This window comes from Rhinopithecus roxellana, chromosome 1 (genome assembly GCF_007565055.1).
Source record: "Rhinopithecus roxellana isolate Shanxi Qingling chromosome 1, ASM756505v1, whole genome shotgun sequence".
Taxonomy (NCBI): Eukaryota; Metazoa; Chordata; class Mammalia; order Primates; family Cercopithecidae; genus Rhinopithecus; species Rhinopithecus roxellana.
In genome coordinates, this window is record NC_044549.1 from 48817085 (window position 1) to 48840534 (window position 23450).

A 23450-nucleotide genomic window follows, 5' to 3' on the forward strand; every position below is an offset into this window, starting at 1 on the left:
TCCCAGGAGTCCTTCCTGAATTCTTCCGTGAGGCTGACTACTTCCCGAGCTGCCCCGGCCCTTCTCGGGCCAAGTCTCTTCAGAAACTCATCCCATTCGTTCTCAGATGGAAGGGATCCTACACCCACGACAGGCCTCCGGGTTTGTTTAATGACTCAACCAGCGAGGGTGCTCGGTAAGCCCCACCAGCCCGCGCCCTACTCAGCAGGTAATGATTGGGACCTACGAGGTGACTGGCGCCGCGGTCAACGCTGGGACAAGGTCCTTGCTCCAGGGAGCTTACGTTCTATTCACTAACGTCAAAGAGCAGTGAGTGCTGTTACGCGTATGGGAGCCACCAGGGTCTTCGCCTGCCCTCAGGGCCACGCGCGCACACGACGCTTCGCGCCTGCCTCAGTTTGTTCGTCGGACCGCACCGTCCCCGTCTCCAGAGACGTGACACACTCTCACCACGCGCTCTCGCGTTACCAAGTCTGCGCAGCCGCACACCGCCAGTCCCGGCGTGCCCCGCGCGCCACGCTCCTTCGCGACAGGCCCCCAGGAGCCCCGCTGCATGCCGGGGCTTGTGGTCTCGGCGTAAGCGGCCCGCCGCGGCGAGGCGCGGCGGCCGGCGGACGCGCGTGGCAGGAAGCGGAAGCGACCTGAGGCCCTGCCCCGGCCCCGGCCCCGGCCCCGCCCCGCGCCTCGCCGTGCCGCTCGCCGCCGGGCTAGCACTGACGTGTCTCTCGGCGGAGGTGCTGTGCGGTGGAACAGACTGGGCCGCGGGCAGCGTCGCGTCACGCGGAGCAGAGCTGAGCCGAAGCGGGACCCGGAGCCCGAGCAGCCGCCGCCATGGCAAGTGAGTCCTGCAGGGGCAGCTCTACCGAGGCCGGAATGGATCAGATCCCCTTTCCCCTCACCCGTGCGGTCCAGCGCCCGCCGGCCAGCCCTGCCCGGCCCCCTGCAGAACGCGGCCGGTGTCCCCGACCCTTCTCGAGTATCCCCACGAGTCCCGGGTGCGGCCGGCTCCCCTGGCCCCTGCTCTCACTCGTCCTGGGCAGAAGGCTTCCCTGGGTAGCGCGGACGGTTACTTCTTTGTGTTCTAACTCTTCCTGTTTTGTTTCTCCCATCAAAGTCAAATTTCTGGAAGTCATCAAACCCTTCTGTGTCATCCTGCCGGAAATTCAGAAGCCGGAGAGGAAGGTAAGTACCCCAAATTGCCAACAAAGAAGGTTTCAGGAAACTGTCTGGACTCTGGAAGTTTACAGTATGATTAAAAATGGCTTCAGCACGGCAATGGAAACTCTCCCTTCTCTTGCCTTGGAGTGTAGTCGTGCTCTGTTATTCCGGAGAGCTGTGAAAGGTGACTTGGTTGTGTGGAAATTTCCACCGAAGTCATCGTGCTGTATTTGGAGCATCTTTGGTGGAAGTTGCTCCGAGAACAAAGCCTCCGGTTGCCCTGTCCCAAAAATGGATCCGAGCCGTGAATGAATAAGGCCTCAGTTAGGATAGCAGATTGGGTTACCCTCCCTCTTTCACTTCCAACGGGAGCAGGTCATGGGTTGGTTTTTTTTTCCGGGAAATGCCCTTTGTATCCATCTGTTAAAGGGAAGGGCTGTCACTTTAGTGTTTACAAATGAGTTTGTACCTTTTATGTAGGCTGTCACAATAGCGAGAATAAAGGCTATTCTTTTGTGAAGTCTGCTGCTTTTCACAGCGAGTGTATTAAAACAAGGAAAGATTAAATGTAGAACTGTGTTGAATCCGAAATTGTGTGGAGGAGTGTTGCCAGTATAAGTGCAGCTGTCAAATAACGAAAAAAAGTTTCGTTAGGTTCCTAGGTTAGAGAGTGGAGAATAAAATGTTTGTGTCCTCACATTATTTTTCAAACTGTTGTTAAAGCATTCACATGGACACTTGGGTTCTTGGAATCCACTTTCATTTTTTACTTAAAATAGTTTCATAGAAATGCCCATGTGCTTCTTTTAATGGACCAATTTGTAAAACTTTACCCCTCAATTCCAATGTAGTGGAGGGGTATGGCTCTGGAGGCAGGCAAGCCTAGGTCCCACTCTTTACGTCGCTCCTTAGTAGCTATGTGACATTGGCCTTGTAACTCAGTGTGGTAGATGGAACAAGGGAAATATGTGCGAGGTATAGCAGTGGCTCAGGAAGGGATTAACTCTGGAAGACATGATGTCCTATGGTGGTTTTGAAGGACAAATAGAAGTCTCCTTGAAGGGATGGAAAGGAATTCCAAGTAAAAGGAGTATATCGTTTGCAAAGGCATTGGTGACAAGAGTGTAGCATGTTTGGATGAGAGGTTGTTAGATGTAGTTCCTATTGATAGAACATAATGGAAGGTGGGGAACAATAGGAGATGAACAACAAGGGCCAGACATGAGAATGTCACTTTGGAAGGAAGGGAGAGGACTAGAGTTGGTTTAGAGGCTTTTCACATCAGAGGATGAACTGTGGTACTGAGCAAGAATGGATTTAGGGGCTAGTGAGAGGCAGAGGAGACAGGACTTGGAAAAAGAGCTTTTGGGGTTTTGATGTTAAATTTGATTGTAACCAGGAGAGGGGACTTGGTGATTAAAAAGTCTTGAAAAAATTGTCTGCTCTTTGTTTCCCGTCAAGATTCATTTCAGACAGGTTAGTCTGAAATGGCGCTGCCTTTTCTTGGCCACTTTCTAATTTCTTAGTGTGGTGGGATGATAGGTGGGAAGAGGAGCATTCTCAAGAGTAGAAGAGTCCTGTGAATGCCCTCACCTTTGGATGAAGTATCTGAACACTAATTCACACCACCCTTGTGTGGCTGTATGACTGTGCCCTACTTTGCCTGCATGTATAGTTAGAGGACTGTGACTCCTGGCCAGAGGGCCGGGAATGCTGACTCAGTGCCTGCCTAGAAGTGTTTTTAAAGAACACAGTTTTGTTCACTTAATACTGTCAGTCTCTCACAAGGTATTTCAACCTCAGAATCTTCCGTCTGTACAATAATTCATATTTGTTAAGCCCTCTAAAGCCATTAGTCTAGTGTAGGCAGCAGACACTAGTGAAGACACTCAGTTTCAGAGGCAGAAAACCTGGAATAGTTCCCACTGTACTCTTTAGTGACAGAGGCTTTGGGTGGGAGATCTAAACCTTTCTTATGATACTTAATAGTCATTTTTACAGCGATTCTTGTCACCTGTGCAACCTATGTACCTGAGATGTGAAAATCCTTAACAGATGTTACTAATAGGTAAAACGTGCAACTCTCCTGCCCTTCCCCAATATTGTTTATTACACTATTTTACCCTTAATTCATAGAAAATACACTATTGAGCAATTCCAAATTACCTGACTCCAGAATAACAAGGTTTTGTGACTTACACTCAAATGAAAATTGGTTGTTCGTGTGTTTTACAAGTCATGTTCTATTGTGACATTCTTCGATCTTGAGTCTTAACTGTTAATGCTAATGGTTAAAATTTGGGACTCAAACTCACTTTTTAGCATTGGGGTTTGGGACAAATTATTTAGTCTTCTAAGACTGAGTTGTAAAATAAAGATAACTCTCTGTGGTGTGAGGTGAGCTAGGGTGATGCCTATAGGCCCTTGCATTGTGCTCTGTGCAGTGGAAGTTACGCAGTATATGGTACTTATGTTTGGTACATGGTTCAGCTTCTCTGCTGAACAGAGGAAAGGGGCTGGTTGGAGTCCATTTTTAGAGAAAGGGGTCTGATTTGAGTCCATTTTTATTAATTTGCTTTTGAAAGTAACTCCCTGCTTTAATTCATTCGCTTCTACTCTAGATTCAGTTTAAAGAGAAAGTGCTGTGGACCGCTATCACCCTCTTTATCTTCTTAGTGTGCTGCCAGGTAAGCTAAGGCTTGTATTTCGTATTGGGGAGGGGGATAAAAGTAGCTGGAAACAGGTGTGCTGACTGTTTGGCTCTTTGCCTATTCCCAGATTCCCCTGTTTGGGATCATGTCTTCAGATTCAGCTGACCCTTTCTATTGGATGAGAGTGATTCTAGCCTCTAACAGAGGTAGGACTCTGGCTCTGTCTTTTCTCTGTAGAGTGTGGGCTTACTTAGCTTCACTTAGTTAAATTATAGGCTTTGGCTTTATATGGACCTTAGAGAGTGACTTGGAAAATAGAGTGAAGAATGTTAGTATGCTGTGTTGAGTAGCCTTATTAAATGCTGAGTTCAGCACCAAGGCATACCATCATATTTGGAATCGTATTTGAATGCAGTACAAAACCTGTATTGACAAGATAAGTCTATGCTATAGAAAGAATAAAAACATGGAAAAACAACTAGAACACTTTTTGAATACCTGAAATGATGACATTTCCATTGATAACATTCTTCAGAATATATAATTTGTTTTTCAGCTCTATCTTTTTCATATCTATAGGTTACATATGTTGTCAAAAAATATGTAACAGTGTTTTGTATCCTCTATAACCAGTTACCTATGGGACTTTGGAGGATTCTGAATATGTATGTTGATACTGCATTTGATTAACTCATTTTAAAAACATAGTTGAATTAAATTCCAAATCAGTTGGACGTATAGCTCATTTTAACATAATGGGAAGTAGAGGCTTATTCACAACTAGATACAATTGTACAGGCTCCCTTTCCAGACTCTGGGAATTATTTGAATGTTATCCTTTTTTTATTAACTGATGAAGAGACAAACGTTTCTTATCTCTAAAACCAGAATGAATCTGTTTATGGTGAATTTAAATGCAGCAATCTGTGTAGACACCATGTGACTTCCTAAACAGAATAAGATGTTGCCTCGCAGGCTGAACAGAATAAATTGAATTATACACTAATCGTTGATATTTTGGGGTTCTCTAAATTAAATGCAGCTAGGAAACTGAAACACATTAGTTTCATATAAAGGGTACCCAGTCAAATTTTGCTCATTCATTTTTAAAATAATGTACTATGTTTCCAAGCTAATATTGACTGTTTTGCTTCTCCGTTTCCTCAAGGCACGTTGATGGAGCTGGGGATCTCTCCCATTGTCACGTCTGGCCTTATAATGCAACTCTTGGCTGGCGCCAAGATAATTGAAGTTGGTGACACCCCAAAAGACCGAGCTCTCTTCAACGGGGCCCAAAAGTGTAAGAAAGATTGTGAATAATCTGATGTCTATAGTTGGAGAATTTGTATTTGCTATAATGGCATCAAACAGGTTTTCTTTTTCTTTTGTGGGGGGGCGGCGGATGGATTCTAACTCTGTTGCTCAGGCTGGAGTGCAGTGATGCAATCTTGGCTCACTGCAACCTTTGCCTCCCACGTTCAAGCAATTCTCCTGCCTCAGCTTCCTGAGTAACTGGGATTACAGGTGCGTGCCACTACACCTGGCTAATTTTTGTGTTTTTAGTAGAGATGGGGTTTCACTACATTGGCCATGCTGGTCTTGAACTCCTGATCTCTTGATCCAGCTGCCTCGGCCTCCCAAAGTGCTGGGATTATAGGCGTGAGCCACTATGCCCAGCCCAAACAGTTTTTTCTTTTGTGCTGCAACCTCCTTGGCCTGCCAACCCTGTAGAAGCTCCATGGCCTGTGTTAGCATGAGCAGTTCTGGGAGAGCAGAGGTGCTAGGTGCTGGGGATGGGCCGGGCAAGGCAGGGGAGAGTGTCTGGAGTGCCCCTGAGGACGTGTAATGGAGTGGAAGGATCAGAGCTTGGAGGTCTTAGCACCCTTGGCCACCATTTCATTATTACTTAGAAGGAAGTAATGGCTACTTCAGAGCTGTCGTATGGATTAAATAATCACTGTCACAGTGCCTGGCACATAGTAGTTATTTGGCAAGTGTTTTATAAAAAAATTTAACTCACCAGGGACGGTGGCTCACGCCTGTAATCCCAGCACTTTGGGAGGCCGAGGCGGGCAGATCACAAGGTCAGGAGATGGAGACCATCCTGGCTAACACGGTGAAACCCTGTCTCCACTAAAAATACAAAAAGTTAGCCGGGTGTGGTGGCACGTGCTGTAATCCTAGCTACTCTAGAGGCTGAGGCAGGAGAATTGCTTGAACCTGGGAGGTGGAGGTTGCAGTGAGCCGAGATCACGCCACTGCTCTCCAGCCTACTTGGACAACAGAGAGAGACTCTGTCTCAAAAAAAAAAAAAAAAAAGAAGGAAGGCTTCTCTTAGACCGAAATAGCTTGGTAGCTAAGGGAATGGGAAGAGTAACCAAATTGATGGTATGTGGGGTTTTCCTTTTAAAAGCACATTAAATAAAAACTTGAGAAGGGATCACTTTACCCAAAAGCTAATAATTCTGTCCTCTGGACCCAGATCTGGATGGTGAGCCTAGAGAGGTGGCCCAAATCTGTAGTTCAGCTTATGAGCCATCCAGACCCCAAGTGCCTGACATTGAGTTTGGGTGCTGCAGGTGTGACGTCTCCAGATTGTCTCCGGATGCTGTCAGGAGTAGGTTCTGCTCCCTGATTTTCTTTGAATAGAACAAATTTTCCAAGTATCACTTTTACTCCTCCCATGATTAAAAAGCAAGTGAATCTAGGAAAGGGTGAAACTAAAGAACAAGTGTGCTTTTGTTAAAAGGCTTTTGATTCATCATGTACTTTGCTGATGTGATGGTTTAGCATGTTCTCAGTCAAGCCCCTTGGAGGTAGTATCACTGCTCTTCATCTTTGTTCTCCCCTGTGCCTGGCATTGAGTGGGTGTTTCTGAACTGTTTCTTTTGCTCTGTGTAGTGACCCACTTAGAAAACACTTCTTTCTTTCAATTCTAGTATTTGGCATGATCATTACTATCGGCCAGTCTATCGTGTATGTGATGACCGGGATGTATGGGGACCCTTCTGAAATGGGTGCTGGCATTTGCCTGCTAATCACCATTCAGGTAATTGTTATGCTAACATCTCCCTCTGAGTAGCCACTCACACTTACCTACAGTTCTCACATAACGAATATCAACCACACCTAAAAGGAACTCCTACTGAAAGGAAGCAGAAGCCTAAGACTCCGGGTTAGCTCTCTGAATTCAGCAGAGAAAGGCTTTACTGACCACTGTCTGGGACTGAGGATGTGATCTCACTCTGTCTTCAGCATTTATATCAGAGAACCCAATTACTGAAGGATGGAACAATGTCCATGGGGAGCAGTAACACATAGTCTTGTATTTTTAAATTTTTACAGCTCTTTGTTGCTGGCTTAATTGTCCTACTTTTGGATGAACTCCTGCAAAAAGGATATGGCCTTGGTTCTGGTATCTCCCTCTTCATTGCAACTAACATCTGTGAAACCATCGTATGGAAGGCATTCAGCCCCACCACTGTCAACACTGGCCGAGGTAAGGGCCCTGTGCTCCTCTAGTGGCGACAGCTTTCAGCAAAAACTATTAAGCAGTGCAAAGCAGAAGACAAAAATCCCCCCGTTCCACAGAAAAATTATGTCAGTTTTAGGTTTATCTCTTCTGATTTTTAAAATCAGAAAAGTTTTTAAAACTGCAAAGTTTTAAAAACACAAATAGGCTTATAATTATAATGATACCTAACTTGCACTTTTCATATAAAAATATCTCCTGGATGTTCGGCATGTCAGAATACACAATCCTGCTTCACTTTTCTTGGCACAGTATAACCTTATATTGCAACGATAAAGCAATGTTAAGTCATTTCCAGGTTTTTTTATTGTTAACATTGAAACAGTGAATGTCCTCATATGTTCATCTTTGTATATTTTGGCAGCTGCTCTCAGTGAATAAATTTCTGAAAATGAAATTCCTAAAGCAAAGCACTTGGTCATGCAAGGGGCAGCTTTCTGAAAAGGCCTGAACTTGGAGCTTAGCACCTGCGTTCAAATCCTGGCTGTTCCTGTTAGTTGTACATAGGTGGCTTTGGGCAGATTCCCTCACCACTGAATCTTGGTTACCAGGATGAAATGAGAAGCAGCATGAAATTACGTGATGCCTGGTCCTGGTAGATGCATATCAAATATTAGCATGCTGTGCTACATCCACTAAGTGCCACGGAAATCTTGTAACAGAGCATGTTTTTAATAAAAAGGTCAAAACATACAAGGGAAGCCTTAGAGAGTGTGACTTTTTAGGGAAAGGAAATAAACATTTTTGACACTAAATATCTTCTTCACTGAGGAGTATTCCAGGAGAAATAATCATGCGTTATTTGAGAGTTTTCTTTTAATTGAATGTTGGAAACAGAGTCCTTGGCCTCCAGAGACCATATTATCTCATTAATGAGATGGAAAACTGGTCCCCAGACAAGTGAAGGCTGCATGTGCCTAACAAGTTACAAAGGATAGTGGAGCTTGTGGTAGGGAGCCATAGAGAAGAGTGGGCAAGATCACATTTGATGCTTCCTTAGGTACTTTGTATAATTTTAGGAAATCCAAGGTAAATTGGGAGAAGCAGGTCTGGAAGGCAAAGTTTGCCAGGATGTGAAAAGGCAGGAGAGGGAAGGCATTGTAGGAGTTCAGGTATTTGACAAGACCATCATGGTGACTGGCCTTTGGGGAGCGCCTGAGTGGGAAGGAAGTAAAGTCAGAGGGGAAGGCCCTGGTGGCTTAGCAGCCCAGTAGTAGCTGCCAGAGGCTCATGTTACATTCTGCAGCAGGGTATTGAGTGATGGGAGCCAGAGTTTGGAAGGAGTGATTTGCTCTGCACTGAAAGGCAGAGAGAGCAGCTAGGTGTGTACAGCAGTAATCCAGCCCCAACCAAGCCATCCTACAGGAGAGCATTGTGTCAGGGCATTTGGAGGAAGCAAGTAAGAGAGGGGACCAGAGAGGCACTTTCAAGGTGGGGGAAAACTAAGAAGCAAAGGTGGGTTTGTCTGGCCTTGAAGTCAATGTGTCTAAATGTCAGTTGCTCATGTTTGGGACCTGGCTGACACGAGATGCATTCAGGAAGGGCTGTGCCCCATGGCCTGCATGTGGGCAGTGAGTGGTGCTGGAGGGAGAGCCTGGTGAGGAGGGGCAGGGAGAGCCACACAGAGGGCACAGCTGGGACGGCAGCTTTGCAGCTGTGCCTGGAGACGTTGCAGCTTGGCTTGGGATGGGGGAGGCTGTTGAATGAGATTCTATAGGCAGAGAGAGTAATCACTGCTGCTTCCCTGGGCAGCAAGAACAATCCAGAACTGGGAATTAGTCCCAAATTCGATACCGTGGGGAAACAGGCCAGCCTTGTCACACAGGACCAAAAGGTGGAAAGGATGGGAACTGACGAAAGACCACCACAGGGTGCGATGAGGACATGATGGCCAGTCAGGACATGGTGTCTCTTTCACAGAAGCCACAGCAGAGGAGGTCAGTGGTCACATTGGTTAGCTGGTCTGCCTGACATGTCATCTCTGAATGGTCCAGGAGGATGTGGCAGGTGGTCCCAGCTATCATGTGTTGGAAATTTGAGGACAGTGCTTTTGAGTTCTTTAGTTTCACCTTTTCCTAGATTCATTTGCTTTTTAGTCATGGGAGGGGTAAAAGTGATACTTGGAAAATTTGTTCTATGAAAGGAAAATCAAGGAGCAGAACCTACTCCTGACAGCATCCAGAGACACAATCTGGAGATGTCACATCTGCAGCACCCAAACTCAGTGTCAGACACTTGGGGGTCTGAATGGCTCATGAACTGAACTACAGATTTGGGCCACCTCTCTAGGCTCACCATCCAGGTCTAGGTCCAGAGGACAGAATTATTAGCTTTGGGGTAAAGTGATCCCTTCTCAAGTTTTTATTTAATGTGCTTTTAAAAGGAAAACCCGACATACCATCAATTTGGTTACTCTTCCCATTCCCTCAGCTACCAAGCTATTTTGGTTGAATAGAAGCTTTCCTTTTTTTGGGATGTCTTCATTTCTTACATTTCACTCTATTTCACTGTTAAGCACAAGGGAATGGACACATTTGATAAGTTCCACAATACTAGATGGGTCCTCTAAGTATGGTCTGGCCTTCAGTTTCAGTTTTCCTATTTAATCTGTCATGTAAAATAAATTTTACTCCAAAGTGGCCATCAAATATAGTCCCTATTTGACTTTTTTTGTTGTTGAGATGGAGTCTTGTTCTGTCGCCTAGGCTCAAATGCAGTGGTGCCATCTCAGCTCACTGCAACCTCCGCCTCCCGGGTTCAAGCAGCTCTCTGCCTCAGCCTCCTGAGTATGGCGCCCGCCACCATGCTCGGCTAATTTTTTTGTATTTTTAGTACAAACGGGGTTTCACCATCTTGGCCAGGCTGGTCTTGAACTCCTGACCTTGTGATCCGCCCACCTCAGCCTCCCAAAGTGCTGGGATTACAGGCGTGAGCCACCAGTGCCTGACTCCTATTTGACTTTTTAAAAAGTGCTCCTCAGAGTACCGATACCATGACCCCACATTGCCCACAGAGACCCTGTTTCTGGAAGTAATGCCAGCTTCCTGCCAGTAGAAGCACTGTGAGTTGCCAGGCTTCCATTATGGGATGGTTACGCCATCCTGGAACGGCAGAGGTTACCACTTGTTTCTTTCTTTCACTTTTTAGTTTTTTAACTTAAGTAAATTTCTTGCTAATGTCTAAAACTTAGGCCTTAATAATGCACCACACTCCCCGCCTTCCTCTCACTTGTTACTCTATTGTCTGGTTCTCAGATTGGATCCCCTTCCCGTTTCCCTCAGTCCCTCAGTAAGCTCACTCCACCCCTAGGCCTGCCTCCCTCAGGAGCATCTCCTGGCATGGTGTGATTTGGATGGGGCCACATGGTGGATGCAAGCACATCCTCTGTACTTGTACCCTTGGTGTGAGGAGCAGAGAGCTGGAGCTTCCCCACTCAGCAGCCAGGGGCAGCCTGCACTTCAGAGCTGTTGAATGGGTACTTGTGTTTCTCAGGATTTTCCAGGAAAGTAGATTTGCTGGCTCTGAGTCCGCTCTTCAGTGGGTGACCCCTTCCAGCTAGAGTTCAGCAGAGTCTGCTTTTATTTTTGTAAATTATCATCATTCCACACCTCTGGTGGCCACTGACTCATGTGCCTAAGAAATGAGACTAGTTAATTTTAAAAAGTGGAATAGTGGTTGGGTGCTGTGGCTCACACCTGTAATCCCAACACTTTGAGTGGGTGAGGCAGGAGGATCGCTTGAGGTCAGGAGTTCAAGACCAGACTGGGTAACATAGTGAGACCCCAACTGTACAAAAATAAAAAATTAGCCAGGTGTGGTAGCACGTCTGTAGTCCCAGCTATTTGGAAGGCTGAGATAGGAGGATCACTTGAGCCCAGGAGGAGGAGGTTGAGGCTGCAGTGAGGTGCTGCCACACCACTGCACTCCAGCGAAGGCAACAGAGAGAGACCCTGTCCAAAAAAAAAAAACAAAACAGAATAGCCCATTTCTGTAGTTTGAATTCTCTACAGAAGAGAAGTGAGGGATGAGTAGAATACATGCTGTATCCCTGTGGCTATGGGCACCATGTGTCTAATAACTTAAGTTTGTTTTCCTCTTTTTATTTTTCTCTACTAAGAAGCCTAGAAGCAAATTGAGTTGCCTATTTGTTCCTTCACATTTATGTCCTCCTTTGCCAACAGGAATGGAATTTGAAGGTGCTATCATTGCACTTTTCCATCTGCTGGCCACACGCACAGACAAGGTCCGAGCCCTTCGGGAGGCGTTCTACCGCCAGAATCTCCCCAACCTCATGAACCTCATCGCCACCATCTTTGTCTTTGCAGTGGTCATCTATTTCCAGGTGCGTCCAGATCCAACCCTAGGGAGTTTCCGTGGTCTGGATTTAAGTGTCAGAATGCCTTGTGTGCAGCCCCCGCTCTGTGGGGTGCACTGTCATCATATTGTATTGAAACAATGAGATGGTATTTGAAGGCAGCAGGTTTCCCGATGAGCTGGACAAGCACGTTCAGAGTCATGGGACCTGCCATTAACGAAACAAAATTAAGGCAGTTCTAACATGGGTGAAATCGTGTTCCTTTGGGTTGGGCCTATCAAAAGGTAAGAAGATGTATTTCTAAGTTCTTAGTTCAAGAGAAGCAAGAAGTACTCTAGCTCTGAAACCTCATTGCTGTCTTATAGAAAGTTTGTATGATATTTATAGGTAACTTCAGCATCTCGGAAAAGGCCTATCTTCTTGAGCTGTCTTACCTTTAAAAGTATTCCATCTTTTAAACTTGCTTCTGAGTAAGAAACCTGAACTGCTAGTTGTTTCCCTGTAATTGGATTGATCTTTGTATTTTTTGATGGTCCACTTTGTATTTTTGGTGTTTATTAAAAAGAAGGGACAGAGATAAAAGGTAGTTTGATGTTTGTGAAAGGTATCTATAGCAGCTACATGCTTTTCCTATTCCTTCTGCTGAGACTAAGCCAGATTCCTGCTTAATAAAAAGCTAACTCTTTAGGGGCTTTGCCAGAATTTGCAGTCAGATCATTAAGAATTTAATTTTTTTTTTGAGACGGAGTCTTGCTCCGTTGCCCAGGCTGGAGTGCAGTGGCGCGATCTCGACTGACTGTGACCTCTGCCTCCCAGGTTCAAGAGATTCTCCTGCCTCAGCCTCCCGAGTAGATGGGACTACAGGTGCCCGCCACCACGCCTGGTGAATTTTTTTTGTATTTTTAGTAGAGACAGGGTTTCACCGTGTTAGCCAGGATGGTCTCGATCTCCTGACCTCGTGATCCGCCCACCTCCACATCCCAAAGCGCTGGGATTACAGGCGGGAGCCACTGCGCCCAGCTTTAAGTATTTAATTTTTAAATCCTCTGTATTCTGAGCCCTGTTATAGGTACTGGGAATTCATAAAAATAAACCCTTTCTACTCTCCAAGGGTTTCAGAGGGAGAGGTTGTATTCCTAGAAAAGTTTAGCTTTTCTGTTTATGATTAAAAACACTGTAAGGAACTGTTGCAAGGTGTGAGGCCACTGCTGTAGTGGCCCTGCCTCAGAGCCAGTGTAAAAGCTCAGGAAACATCACCAGCTAGAGAGAAACGCCGTTGGGATTTGGGTGTGTGGCCTCCAGGCTTTTCTCCATATTCCACACAGATGTGGATGTAATGTGATAGGCTTTGTCTTTTGGGGAAAAAAAAAAGGATCATTCCAGCGTGCTCACTTCCATGTTTTGTTTTGGTGTGAGACGGGGTCTCATCGTGTTGCTCAGGCTGGAATGCAGTGGCGTGATCTCGGCTCACTGCAGCCTAGACCTCCCAGGCTCAAGTGATCATCCCACCTCAGCCTCCTGAGTACCTGGGACTACAGGCATGCACCACTACACCCGGCTAGTTTTGTTTATTTTTTGTAGAGATAGAGTCTCACTGTGTTGCCCAGGCTGGTCTCGAACTTCTGGGCTCAAGCAATTCTCCCACCTCGGCCTCCCAAAGTGCTGGGATTACAGGTGTAAGCTACCCCACCTAGCCTTCAGTGTATTTTTAAACCAGCTTTTCTGGGCCTCTTCTGGATATTCCCCCAAAGTGCAGGAGTGCAGTGGTGGGTAAGGAATGGGCACAAGCTCTCAGAACTGGAAGCCCCAGAACCAGCACACAGGATTTCTTCCCTTGTGGCCCACTGGATAGTCCCCGGCTGGACTGTGCTCCTGTGCAGCAGGCTGGAATGAGGCAGTGAAGGGGATTTGGTTCTGTTTGGCTTCTCAGGGCTTCCGAGTGGACCTGCCAATCAAGTCGGCCCGCTACCGCGGCCAGTACAACACCTACCCCATCAAGCTCTTCTATACGTCCAACATCCCCATCATCCTGCAGTCCGCCCTGGTGTCCAACCTTTATGTCATCTCCCAAATGCTCTCAGCTCGCTTCAGTGGCAACTTGCTGGTCAGCCTGCTGGGCACCTGGTCGGTAAGTAGGCTCTTCGAAGATGAGCTAGCAATGCAGCTAGTTGGAGTGGTTTCTGTCAGTGTGTCTGGCTCATGAACAGATATTTCATCCAAAGATATTTTCCATTGTAACTTTTACAAATTCAGCACATTAAATTATCTTTTCAGTAAGAAAATTGTACCATGGGCACCAAGTAAAATTGCATTCTTTCATCTGCTCAGAACTATTTTTGCCCTGATGCTAAAGTAAAATGAGGAGCACTCACATGCATTTGGTTTCTTCTTCCCCAGGACACATCTTCTGGGGGTCCCGCACGTGCTTATCCAGTTGGTGGCCTTTGCTATTACCTGTCCCCTCCAGAATCTTTTGGCTCTGTGTTAGAAGACCCGGTCCATGCAGTCGTATACATAGTGTTCATGCTGGGCTCCTGTGCATTCTTCTCCAAAACGTGGATTGAGGTCTCAGGTTCCTCTGCCAAAGATGTAAGTAGAAGCAAAACCTTCTAGAAGGGTGATGAAAGTGTGGCTAGTATAGGGGGTGTGGATTTGTCACCTCATCATAAATAGTGGTCTGTGACACTTGCAGACAAATCGTCCTCCTTTAGGGGGCAGTTCAGAAGCTTTAAGGGCTGACAGATGGAGCTCAGCCAGTAGATCAGTTGTAGGTATGAGAATCTGAATCCACACTGTAAAGTTAGACTTTGTCATACAACTTCCTTGCAGCAGTTTTAAAGTTCTCTGTATGAATATTGTCAGTGCTGGAAGAGGCGATCTATTGTCAGTGCTGGAAGTGGTACTGTTTAGTACCACGTGGAATGCCTGTTTCCCCTTCAACCTCCAATTCCAACTTCTCCCCTGTGGGCACCCTGCAGGTTGCAAAGCAGCTGAAGGAGCAGCAGATGGTGATGAGAGGCCACCGAGAGACCTCCATGGTCCATGAACTCAATCGGTGAGTGGCAGCCCCAGGTCCCCAACCTCCCATCTGTGGACATGTGTTGTTTTTTTCCACGCAGGGCATCCTGATAGGCCCTAGCACTTACTGGGTCACTAAATCTTATCCTTGGGTTACAGGACAGAACTAAATGTTAAATAGTTATGAACTTGCTAAGTACTGGACACTCGAAATGTAAAAATAAACACTTAACAGCCCTTTTCCTCCAGAGGTAGCCACTGGGTAAGGAGATGGAAGCATGTGGCCAGGCAGGTGGGAGACAGTGCGGTAAGGGTTCTGAGAGCAACAGCTGTGAGCGGCAGCAGGACCCTCATTCACCCTGGCTCATGCCGGTGAGGTGCTGAAGAGAGCGCCCTGGAGGAGGGTCAGTCTGAGCTCAGAGCAGGCAGGTCCTGGCGTCTGAGCGCATTTTGGGGCCTGAGGTGGCGGTAAGGCTAGAGAAGCCGGCAGTGGCTGGGCACAGAAGGGGTTGATTTACGTTTGAAGCAGGGCAGAAGGGATGGAGCCTGCAGTCTCTTAGGAAGGTCAGTGCTAATACACGAAACCACACTAGAGAGGGAGAGGGGGAGGCCACATACCTGCCGGGCTGTGGCGAGAGTTTGGGCCAGAGGTGATGGTGCCAGATATAGCTGTCCCCTTGAGGATGGAGCAGTTAGGTGAGGAAGGGCGAAGTCCAGGTGACCTTAGATGCTGCCACAGCACTCTTCAGTCTGCACAGTCTCCATTACAACTACTCATCTCTTCCATCGTCACTCACAAGCAGCCACAGACAGACACAGACAAATGAGCATGGCTGTATTCCTACAAAGCTGTCTACAAAGTCAGCTGCAGACCAGGTTGTCCTATGGGCCTTACCTAAAGGAAGCAACCACAGGAAAAGCCAGAATTGCAAACTTCAGATCATTTTCTAATCCCTAGCAGGGATGGTAGGCAGTAGCACTCTGCAGTAGAAATATAATTCACGTCACATGTAATTTTTTTAATTTCTAGAAGTCACATTTAAAAAGTAAAAAGAAAAAGGTGAAATTAATTTTAATATATTTAACCCAGTATATCCAAAGTATCATTTCAACATTATAATTAATGTAAGAAAAACCATGATGAGATATTTTACATCCTTGTCTTCAAACTAAATCTCCAAAATCTCATGTGACATCTCAGTTTGGTCTAGTTACAGTCTCCTGGCCACTATGGCCAGTGTGGCCGCTGCCTGGACAGCAGCGCCTTGGCCTGGAGCACTAGAGGTAGTAGATGACTTTCAAGGAGACAGCAGAGGGGCCTTTGAGGCATTAGGTCCCAAAGTCCCAGGTGAGCCTGTTGGCCACCTGGCTCACAGGGGGGCTCTGTGGGTGTCCCGGAGCTGACTGTGTCCCCTTCCCCAGGTACATCCCCACAGCCGCGGCCTTCGGTGGGCTGTGCATCGGGGCCCTCTCGGTCCTGGCTGACTTCCTGGGCGCCATTGGGTCTGGAACTGGGATCCTGCTCGCAGTCACCATCATCTACCAGTACTTTGAGATCTTCGTTAAGGAGCAGAGCGAGGTCGGCAGCATGGGGGCCCTGCTCTTCTGAGCCCGTCTCCCGGACGGGTTGAGGAAGCTGCTCCAGAAGCGCCTCGGAAGGGGAGCTCTCATCATGGCGCGTGCTGCTGCGGCATATGGACTTTTGTTTAATAATGTTTTTGAATTTCATATTCTTTCATTCCACTGTGTAAAGTGCTAGACATTTTCCAATTTAAAATTTTGCTTTTTATCCTGGCATTGGCAAAAAGAACTGTGAAAGTGAAATTTTATTCAGCCAACTGCCAGAGAAGTGGAAATGGTATAGGATTGTCCCCAAGTGTCCACGTAACTTTTGTTTTAACCTTTGCACCTTCTCAGTGCCGCATGCGGCTGCAGCAGTCTCACCTGTTTCCCCACAAAGGGAATTTCTCACTCTGGTTGGAAGCACAGAAACAAATGTCTACGTTTCATTTTGGCAGTAGGGTGTGAAGCTGGGACCAGATCATGTATTTCCCGGAGACGTGGGACCTTGCTGGCATGTCTCCTTCACAATCAGGCGTGGGAATATCTGGCTTAGGACTGTTTTTCTCTTTAAGACACCATTGTTTTCTCTTATTTTAAAAGTGATTTTTTTTTAAGGACAGAACTTCTTCCAAAAGAGAGGGATGGCTTTCCCAGAAGACACTCCCGGCCGTCTGTGGATTTGTCTGTGTGCACCTGTTGGCTCTTCTAGCTGACTCTTCTGGATGGACTTAGAGTTTGCCTGTTTCTGCTAGCTCCATGTTTAGTCCCCTTGGGTCATCAGCTCTACCAAACTGAGCCTGGCCAAGCTAGGGGGACAGACCCTTGCAGTGATGTCCATTTGTCTAGATTCTGCCAGTCATCACTGGACGCGTCTCCTTGCGGCTGCCCTAGCAAGGGGAGACATTGTGGTGGCTGTCAGACATGGACAGAAACTGACTTAGTGCTCACAAGCCACTACACCTTCTGGGCTGAAGATCACCCAGCTGTGTTTTCAGTTTTCTTACCATGCTTAGGACTGCACACAAGTGAGCAGACGCCACCGACTTCCTTTCTGCATCACCAGTGTTGTCAGCAGAGAGAGGACAGCACAGGCTCAAGGTCGGTAGTGAAGTCAGGTTCGGGGTGTGTGGGCTGTGGTGGTGTTGATCAGTTGCTCCAGTGTTTGAAATAAGAAGACTCATGTTTATATCTGGAATAAGTTGTTTGTGCTGACAGGTGGCCTAGGTCCTGGGGATGGGCACCCTCCCTCTGTCCTTGAGGGAGTCCCCTCTTAGGACAGGCACTGCCTGGCAGCAAGGGCAGCAGAGTTGGGCACTGAGATCCTGAGGAGCTCGAGGTTTCGAGCTGGCTTTAGACATTGGTGGGACCAAGGATGTTTTGCTGGATGCCCCAATCCTAAGAAGGGGTCCTGGGGGTGCATGCAGCCTATCGGGGAGACTCCACACTGACAGTGGGCACACGGCAGCCTGCGAAGCACAGGGCCACTGCCACAGCCTGGCAGAGGGGCACACTGTCTGGAGACCTCGCTGGCAGTGCTAGCCAGGAAACAGAGTGACCAAGGGACAAGAAGGGACTTGCCCAAAGCCACCCAGCAACTCAGCAGCAGAACCAAGATGGGCCCCAGGCTCCTCCATATGGTCCAGGGCTTACCACCCTATCACACGTGGCCTTGTCTAGACCCAGTCCTGAGCAGGGGAGAGGCTCTGAGACCTGATGCCCTCCTACCCACATGGTTCTCCCACTGCCCTGTCCATTCTGCTGCTACAGAGGGGCAGGGCCTCCCCAGCCCATGCTTAGGAATGCTTGGCCTCTGGCAGGCAGGCAGCTGTACCCAAGCTGGTGGGCTGGGGACTGGAGGGCGCCAGGCCTCAGGAGGAGCCCCATAGTCCTGCCTGCAGCCTGTAACCATCGGCTGGGCCCTGCAAGGCCCATACTCACACCCTGTGGGTGATGGTCACAGTGGGTGGGTGGGGACTGACCCCAGCTTCCAGGGGACTGTCACTGTGGACGCCAAAATGGCATAACTGAGACAAGGTGAATAAGTGACAAATAAAGCCAATTTTTTACAAGGTACTTGGTCATGTGCTCTTAATTTTAAATCAGATTTTATTCCCCAAAAGGCCAGTGAGGCCCAAAGCTTGAGTGCAACTTTATGTGTGTCAAAGGCTTGGCTGGGGCACTCAGGCATTTTGCCTCTAAAAGTTCCCTTCTGGTGGTCATGTCAGCCTGGTGCTCACATTTGTGATAAAGTGAAATGGCTGCTGGGCCACATGTGGGGCTACTGCAGGGCTCTGCCAGTGAGGCAGAATGCACCGGCTGTCCTGTGAGAATGCAGAGGCCTCTGCTGAGCCAGGGCACCTGCTACCCCGTGGAAGAGTGGGAACCTTCTAGCAGGAGCCTGGCGCCCCATAACTTGAAGCCCTTCGAGCCTCAGCTCCAGTACCCAGCTAGTGATTGGAGAAGTCTTACCTTGGTTGTGAGGCTGGCCTCAGACCTGACCTGTAGCCAAGCCAGAAGGACCCACTGTTGTGTGGGTGGGAGTGGCAGGCTTGTGGCTGCTCCCCTAGAATGTATCTAAAAGTCTTTCTGTTTCCACACCAAGCCCCCAGTGGTAGGCCACATTTCCACTCTCCCCAGTCCTGGACAGGGCCTCATCCCAAACCTGCCATCCCCACCACCTGGGCCTGGTGCTTCCTCAGGAACTTGAGGCGCAGGTGGGAGGGCAGCCCCAGGGCAGGCCTGACCAGGGCTGTGGGAGGTCGTTACTCCTAGCTGGGCTCTAGCCTCAGTATTTACTTGTAGTCTTAGACCTTGTCTTAGAAACGGATTTCCAAGGGGAGTTGGGTCAGAGCAGGATGGTCCCTCTGAGACCACCTGATGGACAAATGTGGGCCTGGCCTTGCAGAAGCCACACCTCAGCACTGTGTTTTGAGACTGCCAGGACACATGTGCAGCCAGGTCTGCCCTGCGCTCCCTCTGTACCTGCTGGCCCCAGGAGCAGGCTCAGGGAAGCCCTGGACAGGAGCACAGCACGTGGCCTCAGGCTCCAGACCAGCCAGGCGCTGTGAAATGCTGAGACAGGCAGGGTGCTTGCCAATATAAATATGTTAGAAAACCTGCCGCCCCAGGGAAGCAGCAGGCCATCTTCTCGTGCCTCAGGTATTTGGCTGCACTTGTGGCCGTGGCCCCTCTCACCTGAGAGCAAACAAGAGTCCACATTCCAGCAGCCACGCGTGCTTCGAGATGGCAGGCCCTGGTGTGGCTTACTGTGGCGTCTCTCCACCTGGCTCTTCCCTGTGCAAAGGGAACTCATGCTCAGAGATGGGTGGTAAGGCTTACTTTTCTTTTTCCTTTGGGGCAGGCACTGTCCCAGCCACTTCCTACATGTGCTCTCACTTCACCCCACTAGAGGCCCAGGAGGAAACAAGTCGGTTCATTTTACAGGCGAAGAAACTGAGGCCTAGGGAAATAGAGTGCAGCCAAAAGTCACTTAGCTCCAGAGCCAGGACAAAAAGCCTAAGGCTCACTTCCTACCCCAAGTCCTTGTCTGGCTGCTGGTCCTGCCTGCGGGTACTTCCCCAGCCTGCTCCTGCTGAAGCCAGGCCAGCATGAAGTCCTCAGGAAGGCTGGTATGAGCCTCCCATCTCATTCCTGAGGGGTCTGAGCCCCATGGCCTGGGGAAGAGCAACAGCTTCCTGACAAGGGCCAGGGGTTGGGCATGTGGCACTGTCCGAGAGTCAGCAGAAGCCCCAACCTGAACTTCAGCACCCACCAATGCCTGGTTCTGGAGAGCCAGGTGTGCCCCTAAGTGGTAGTGCCCACCTCACTCCCCTGCCCCAATCCCTTCTAGGGCCACATCACCCACTCCTTTCCACTCAGCAAACATTATTGAGCCCCATGGGGAAATGGAACAGAAGGTGCTTCTCCCCTCGAAAGCTCATGCCCCAGCAGAAAGGGTTCTGCAGTGTCTGTCTAACCTGTGGGCCTTGTTCCCTCTGCTGTCTGCCTGACAAGCTCCTGTTCATCCTTCAAAGCACAGCTCAATAAGGCTAGAAACATCTAAATGCCTATCGGAGGGGGGGTGAATAAATTACAGCAGCTCCTCCCTGTGGAAAGGAACTAGGAGGACATTCTTTATATATTGAGTTAGAAGAATCTCCAAGACATGCTGTCAAGGAAAAATACAGAAAGCAAGAAACAGCGTTGTGTTCCTATTTGTGTTTAAAAGCGGGGTGGGAAGCAACTAACAGACTACATCAGGAAAACACGTAGCAATTTCTCATAAAACTAGACACACACCCTACACCCAGCTATTCTACTCCTGGGTACTGAAACCCAAGATGAAAATGTATGCCTATACAAAGACTTGTACAAGAATTTCATAACAGCTGAAAAATAGGGAATAGCCTAGATGACCATCCACAGGCAAATGGATACATGTGGTGGATCCACACAGTGGCTTTTTACCCAGCAATAAAAAAGAACAAACTACCCATACACACAACATTGACGAAGCTCAAAAGCTAAGTGAAAGAAACAAGTCATGTTGTATGATCTCATTTACATGAAATTCTAAAGCAGGAAAACCTAATCTATGGCAAAAAAAAATCTAACAGTGGTTGCCTCTAGTGTGTTAGAGTTTGGCACAAGGAACTTTCTGGGCAATAGTAATACCTTCACTGGAGTTTGGGTTTCATTAGTCAGGACTCATGGAATGCTCCACTTAGGATTTGTGCATTTCACTGTATTTTTTACATTTAAAAATAACTGTAAGTGGCCAGGCACAGTGGCTCACACCTGTAATGACAGCACTTTGGGAGGCCAAAGCAGGCAGATCACCTGAGGTCAGGAGTTCAAGACCAGCCTGACCAACATGGAGAAACCCCGTCTCTACTAAAAATACAAAATTAGCTGGGCATGGTGGCATGCGCCTGTAATCCCAGCTATTTGGGAGGCTGAGGCAGGAGAATCACTTGAACCCGGCAAGGGGTGGTTTCAGTAAGCTGAGATTGTGCCACTGCACTCCAGCCTGGGCAACAGGAACAAAACTCCATCTCAAAAAAAATAAATAAATAAAATTAAAAAACTATAATCAAGTACTGAACTCGAGGTAAAGATACATGTGCTTGACTACGGAGGTGGTTGTGTCTGCAACTCACTTTGAAATGCACAGAAGACTGACAAGGCAGACTGGCAGGCAGACAGGGATGGGCAGTGCCTAGACAACAGGGATATGGGGTCTCACCTGAAATCCTTTTATTTATTCCCCCAAAGGAGGTGCACTATTCCTGGAGGTACTGCAATACCAGGTGGATACATGGAGTGGAAGGAGCAAGGTCCTATTCCATCTCCCTGCTCCAAAAATCCATTTAATATACTGTCCTCAGACAGCAGATACTAAACTGATAAGAACACATACTACACTTGATCTTAGCCAAAGGCTGAGAGGCGATCGCTTGTAATTCTTGCAGTTTTCCATGTAACATGTTTCATAATGTGTTGGGAAGGTGCTATGAGTGTGTGCTGCCCCACGCATGTCCTGGCCATCTCTAGAGGAACACACCGGTGTAAGACAGGCGCTTCTGGAGAGGGAACAGGAGGCAGGGGGCAGGTGTGGAGGGAGGTTTTTCACGCTACACGCCTTTGGCAATTTTCCATCAAAAAACTAAGTGTATGTACATTTAATTGAAAGCCCAACTCAGCCTTCCCCCCACTGCTCCTTCCCCGCATGCACGTGGGGACACATACGCCTTCCTCCCTGCCTGCCGGGACTTCAACCTCTCCTGCTGGGAAGTCGCACACTTCCATCGCGACTTCCCAAGTCGTGCTAGGTGTGACTTGGAATCTCGGACGCCCGGGCTAGGCCTGACCACGCCCCCATGGGGGGGGCAGCGCGGCGGGGGCGGAGCCTGGGCCTGAAACGCCAGGGGCGCGGCTCTGTGCGCGTCCGCCCACGCGGGGGCGCTGTGTCCTCGCAAGCTCCCTCGGGGCGCCGCGCGGCCCTGGGGAGGCTGTGGTTTTCGAGGGGAAAAGGGAGAGTGGCTGGCACTGCCCCCGCTGCCGCTTGGCCCTGAGACCCCCACCGCCCACGGGATAGGCCCCAGTCCACCCAGTCGGGCCCCCCACCCTTCCCCTTGTCTCGCTCCCCTTGGCAGTTCGGGCTTCGGGTCAGTCCCACACTCGCGCCCAGCTGTCCCTGCTGCGCTCCTGTCACTGGCTTTGGGAAGCCCTCCGGCCCCCTCTCTGCACATCTGGCACGCGGCTCCTCCCTAGCGGCATGTGGGTATTTGGGTTGGGCGAGCCTCTCCCTCTCGAGTCCCGAGTGGGTCCCGGCGGCCCAGGGCTCTTCTGGAGGGGCAGTGCCTGAGAGGCGGGTCGCTTCGAGTGGGGATTTGTGCGCTCTGGGGCGGGGGGTGGGTAGGATGGGGCAGCCTGCTCTTGCCCCCGTCACCCAGTGGGGCGCGAGCAGGGCCAACGGTGCACTGAGAGCGCTCAGGGCGTTCCCAACAGCATGATCTGACCCAGGGACGAAGCGCTGGGGGATGGGACCACTTGCAATGACTGCTAAAGGAGCACAGCGGGGCTGGCCGGCGTGGAGGGGCGGGGACCGGCATTCCTGCGGGTCTGCCCGGAGGGTGGGGAACGTGGGATTTAGCCATGGGGCCTGTGGAAGGGTTTTGGTCGGGGTCCTGACAGTCAAGTCTGGGTTCTCAAAGATGGTTGGGACAGTGGGCAGGCTTGCAAAGGCCGAAGAGGCTGGTGGACCTGGTGGCTGAGGCCTAGGCCAGGCAGGGGTCGCGGTAGAGAGGTCACAGTAGGTGTGGTCCCTCCTCCTCCCAACCCTCAGGCCTAAGTAACTCAGGGCTTTGTGTTAAGGCTGCACCGGGGACCTCCACCCACTACACACGCGCGCACGCAGCCCAGTGAAAACCTGCGCCGTGTGCCCCGTGTGCAGACCTGCAGCATGCACCCGGCACCCCGCCGTGTCCCCCGTTCCCTGCACGTGGCTCCAGTGTAAGTACAGTGTGCCGTGTGCGGCGTCCCAGCGCGCACCCCGCACCCCACCGTGTCCCTCTGGGTGCGGGGTCCGCGTGCCCGCGCCCTCCCCGCAGCTGCCGGCGTCCCCATTAATCACGCGGCGCTGACGGCGCAGTGATCTGCGCGCTGGCGGCGTGACGGTGACGGTGATGGCGGGTGACGGAGGGGGCAATCG

General features: G+C 49.2%; 1 protein-coding gene and 1 pseudogene across 1 annotated transcript; one reads left to right on the forward strand and one right to left on the reverse strand.

Moving 5' to 3' along the window:
* The first annotated feature begins 521 nt into the window (after positions 1 to 521).
* On the forward strand, positions 522 to 18310 carry SEC61A1 (SEC61 translocon alpha 1 subunit). The gene is made up of 12 exons (XM_010356644.2): positions 522 to 838; positions 1115 to 1182; positions 3780 to 3845; positions 3937 to 4015; positions 4978 to 5109; positions 6749 to 6858; positions 7155 to 7308; positions 11523 to 11683; positions 13587 to 13784; positions 14054 to 14245; positions 14635 to 14711; positions 16097 to 18310. The coding sequence occupies exons 1-12, from the start codon at positions 832 to 834 to the stop codon at positions 16281 to 16283; spliced, it is 1431 nt and encodes a 476-aa protein (XP_010354946.1). The 5' UTR covers positions 522 to 831; the 3' UTR covers positions 16284 to 18310.
* Positions 18311 to 21509: 3199 nt separating this feature from the next.
* Positions 21510 to 21690, reverse strand: LOC115892284 (annotated as a pseudogene).
* Between the last annotated feature and the right edge of the window lie 1760 nt (positions 21691 to 23450).

Bases quoted from the DNA above. Each gene is read 5' to 3' on its own strand.
- SEC61A1 (XM_010356644.2), top strand. The intron at 3,846-3,936 runs GTAAGCTAAGGC...GCCTATTCCCAG, and splicing joins TCTTCTTAGTGTGCTGCCAG to ATTCCCCTGTTTGGGATCAT. The intron at 4,016-4,977 runs GTAGGACTCTGG...CGTTTCCTCAAG, and splicing joins GATTCTAGCCTCTAACAGAG to GCACGTTGATGGAGCTGGGG.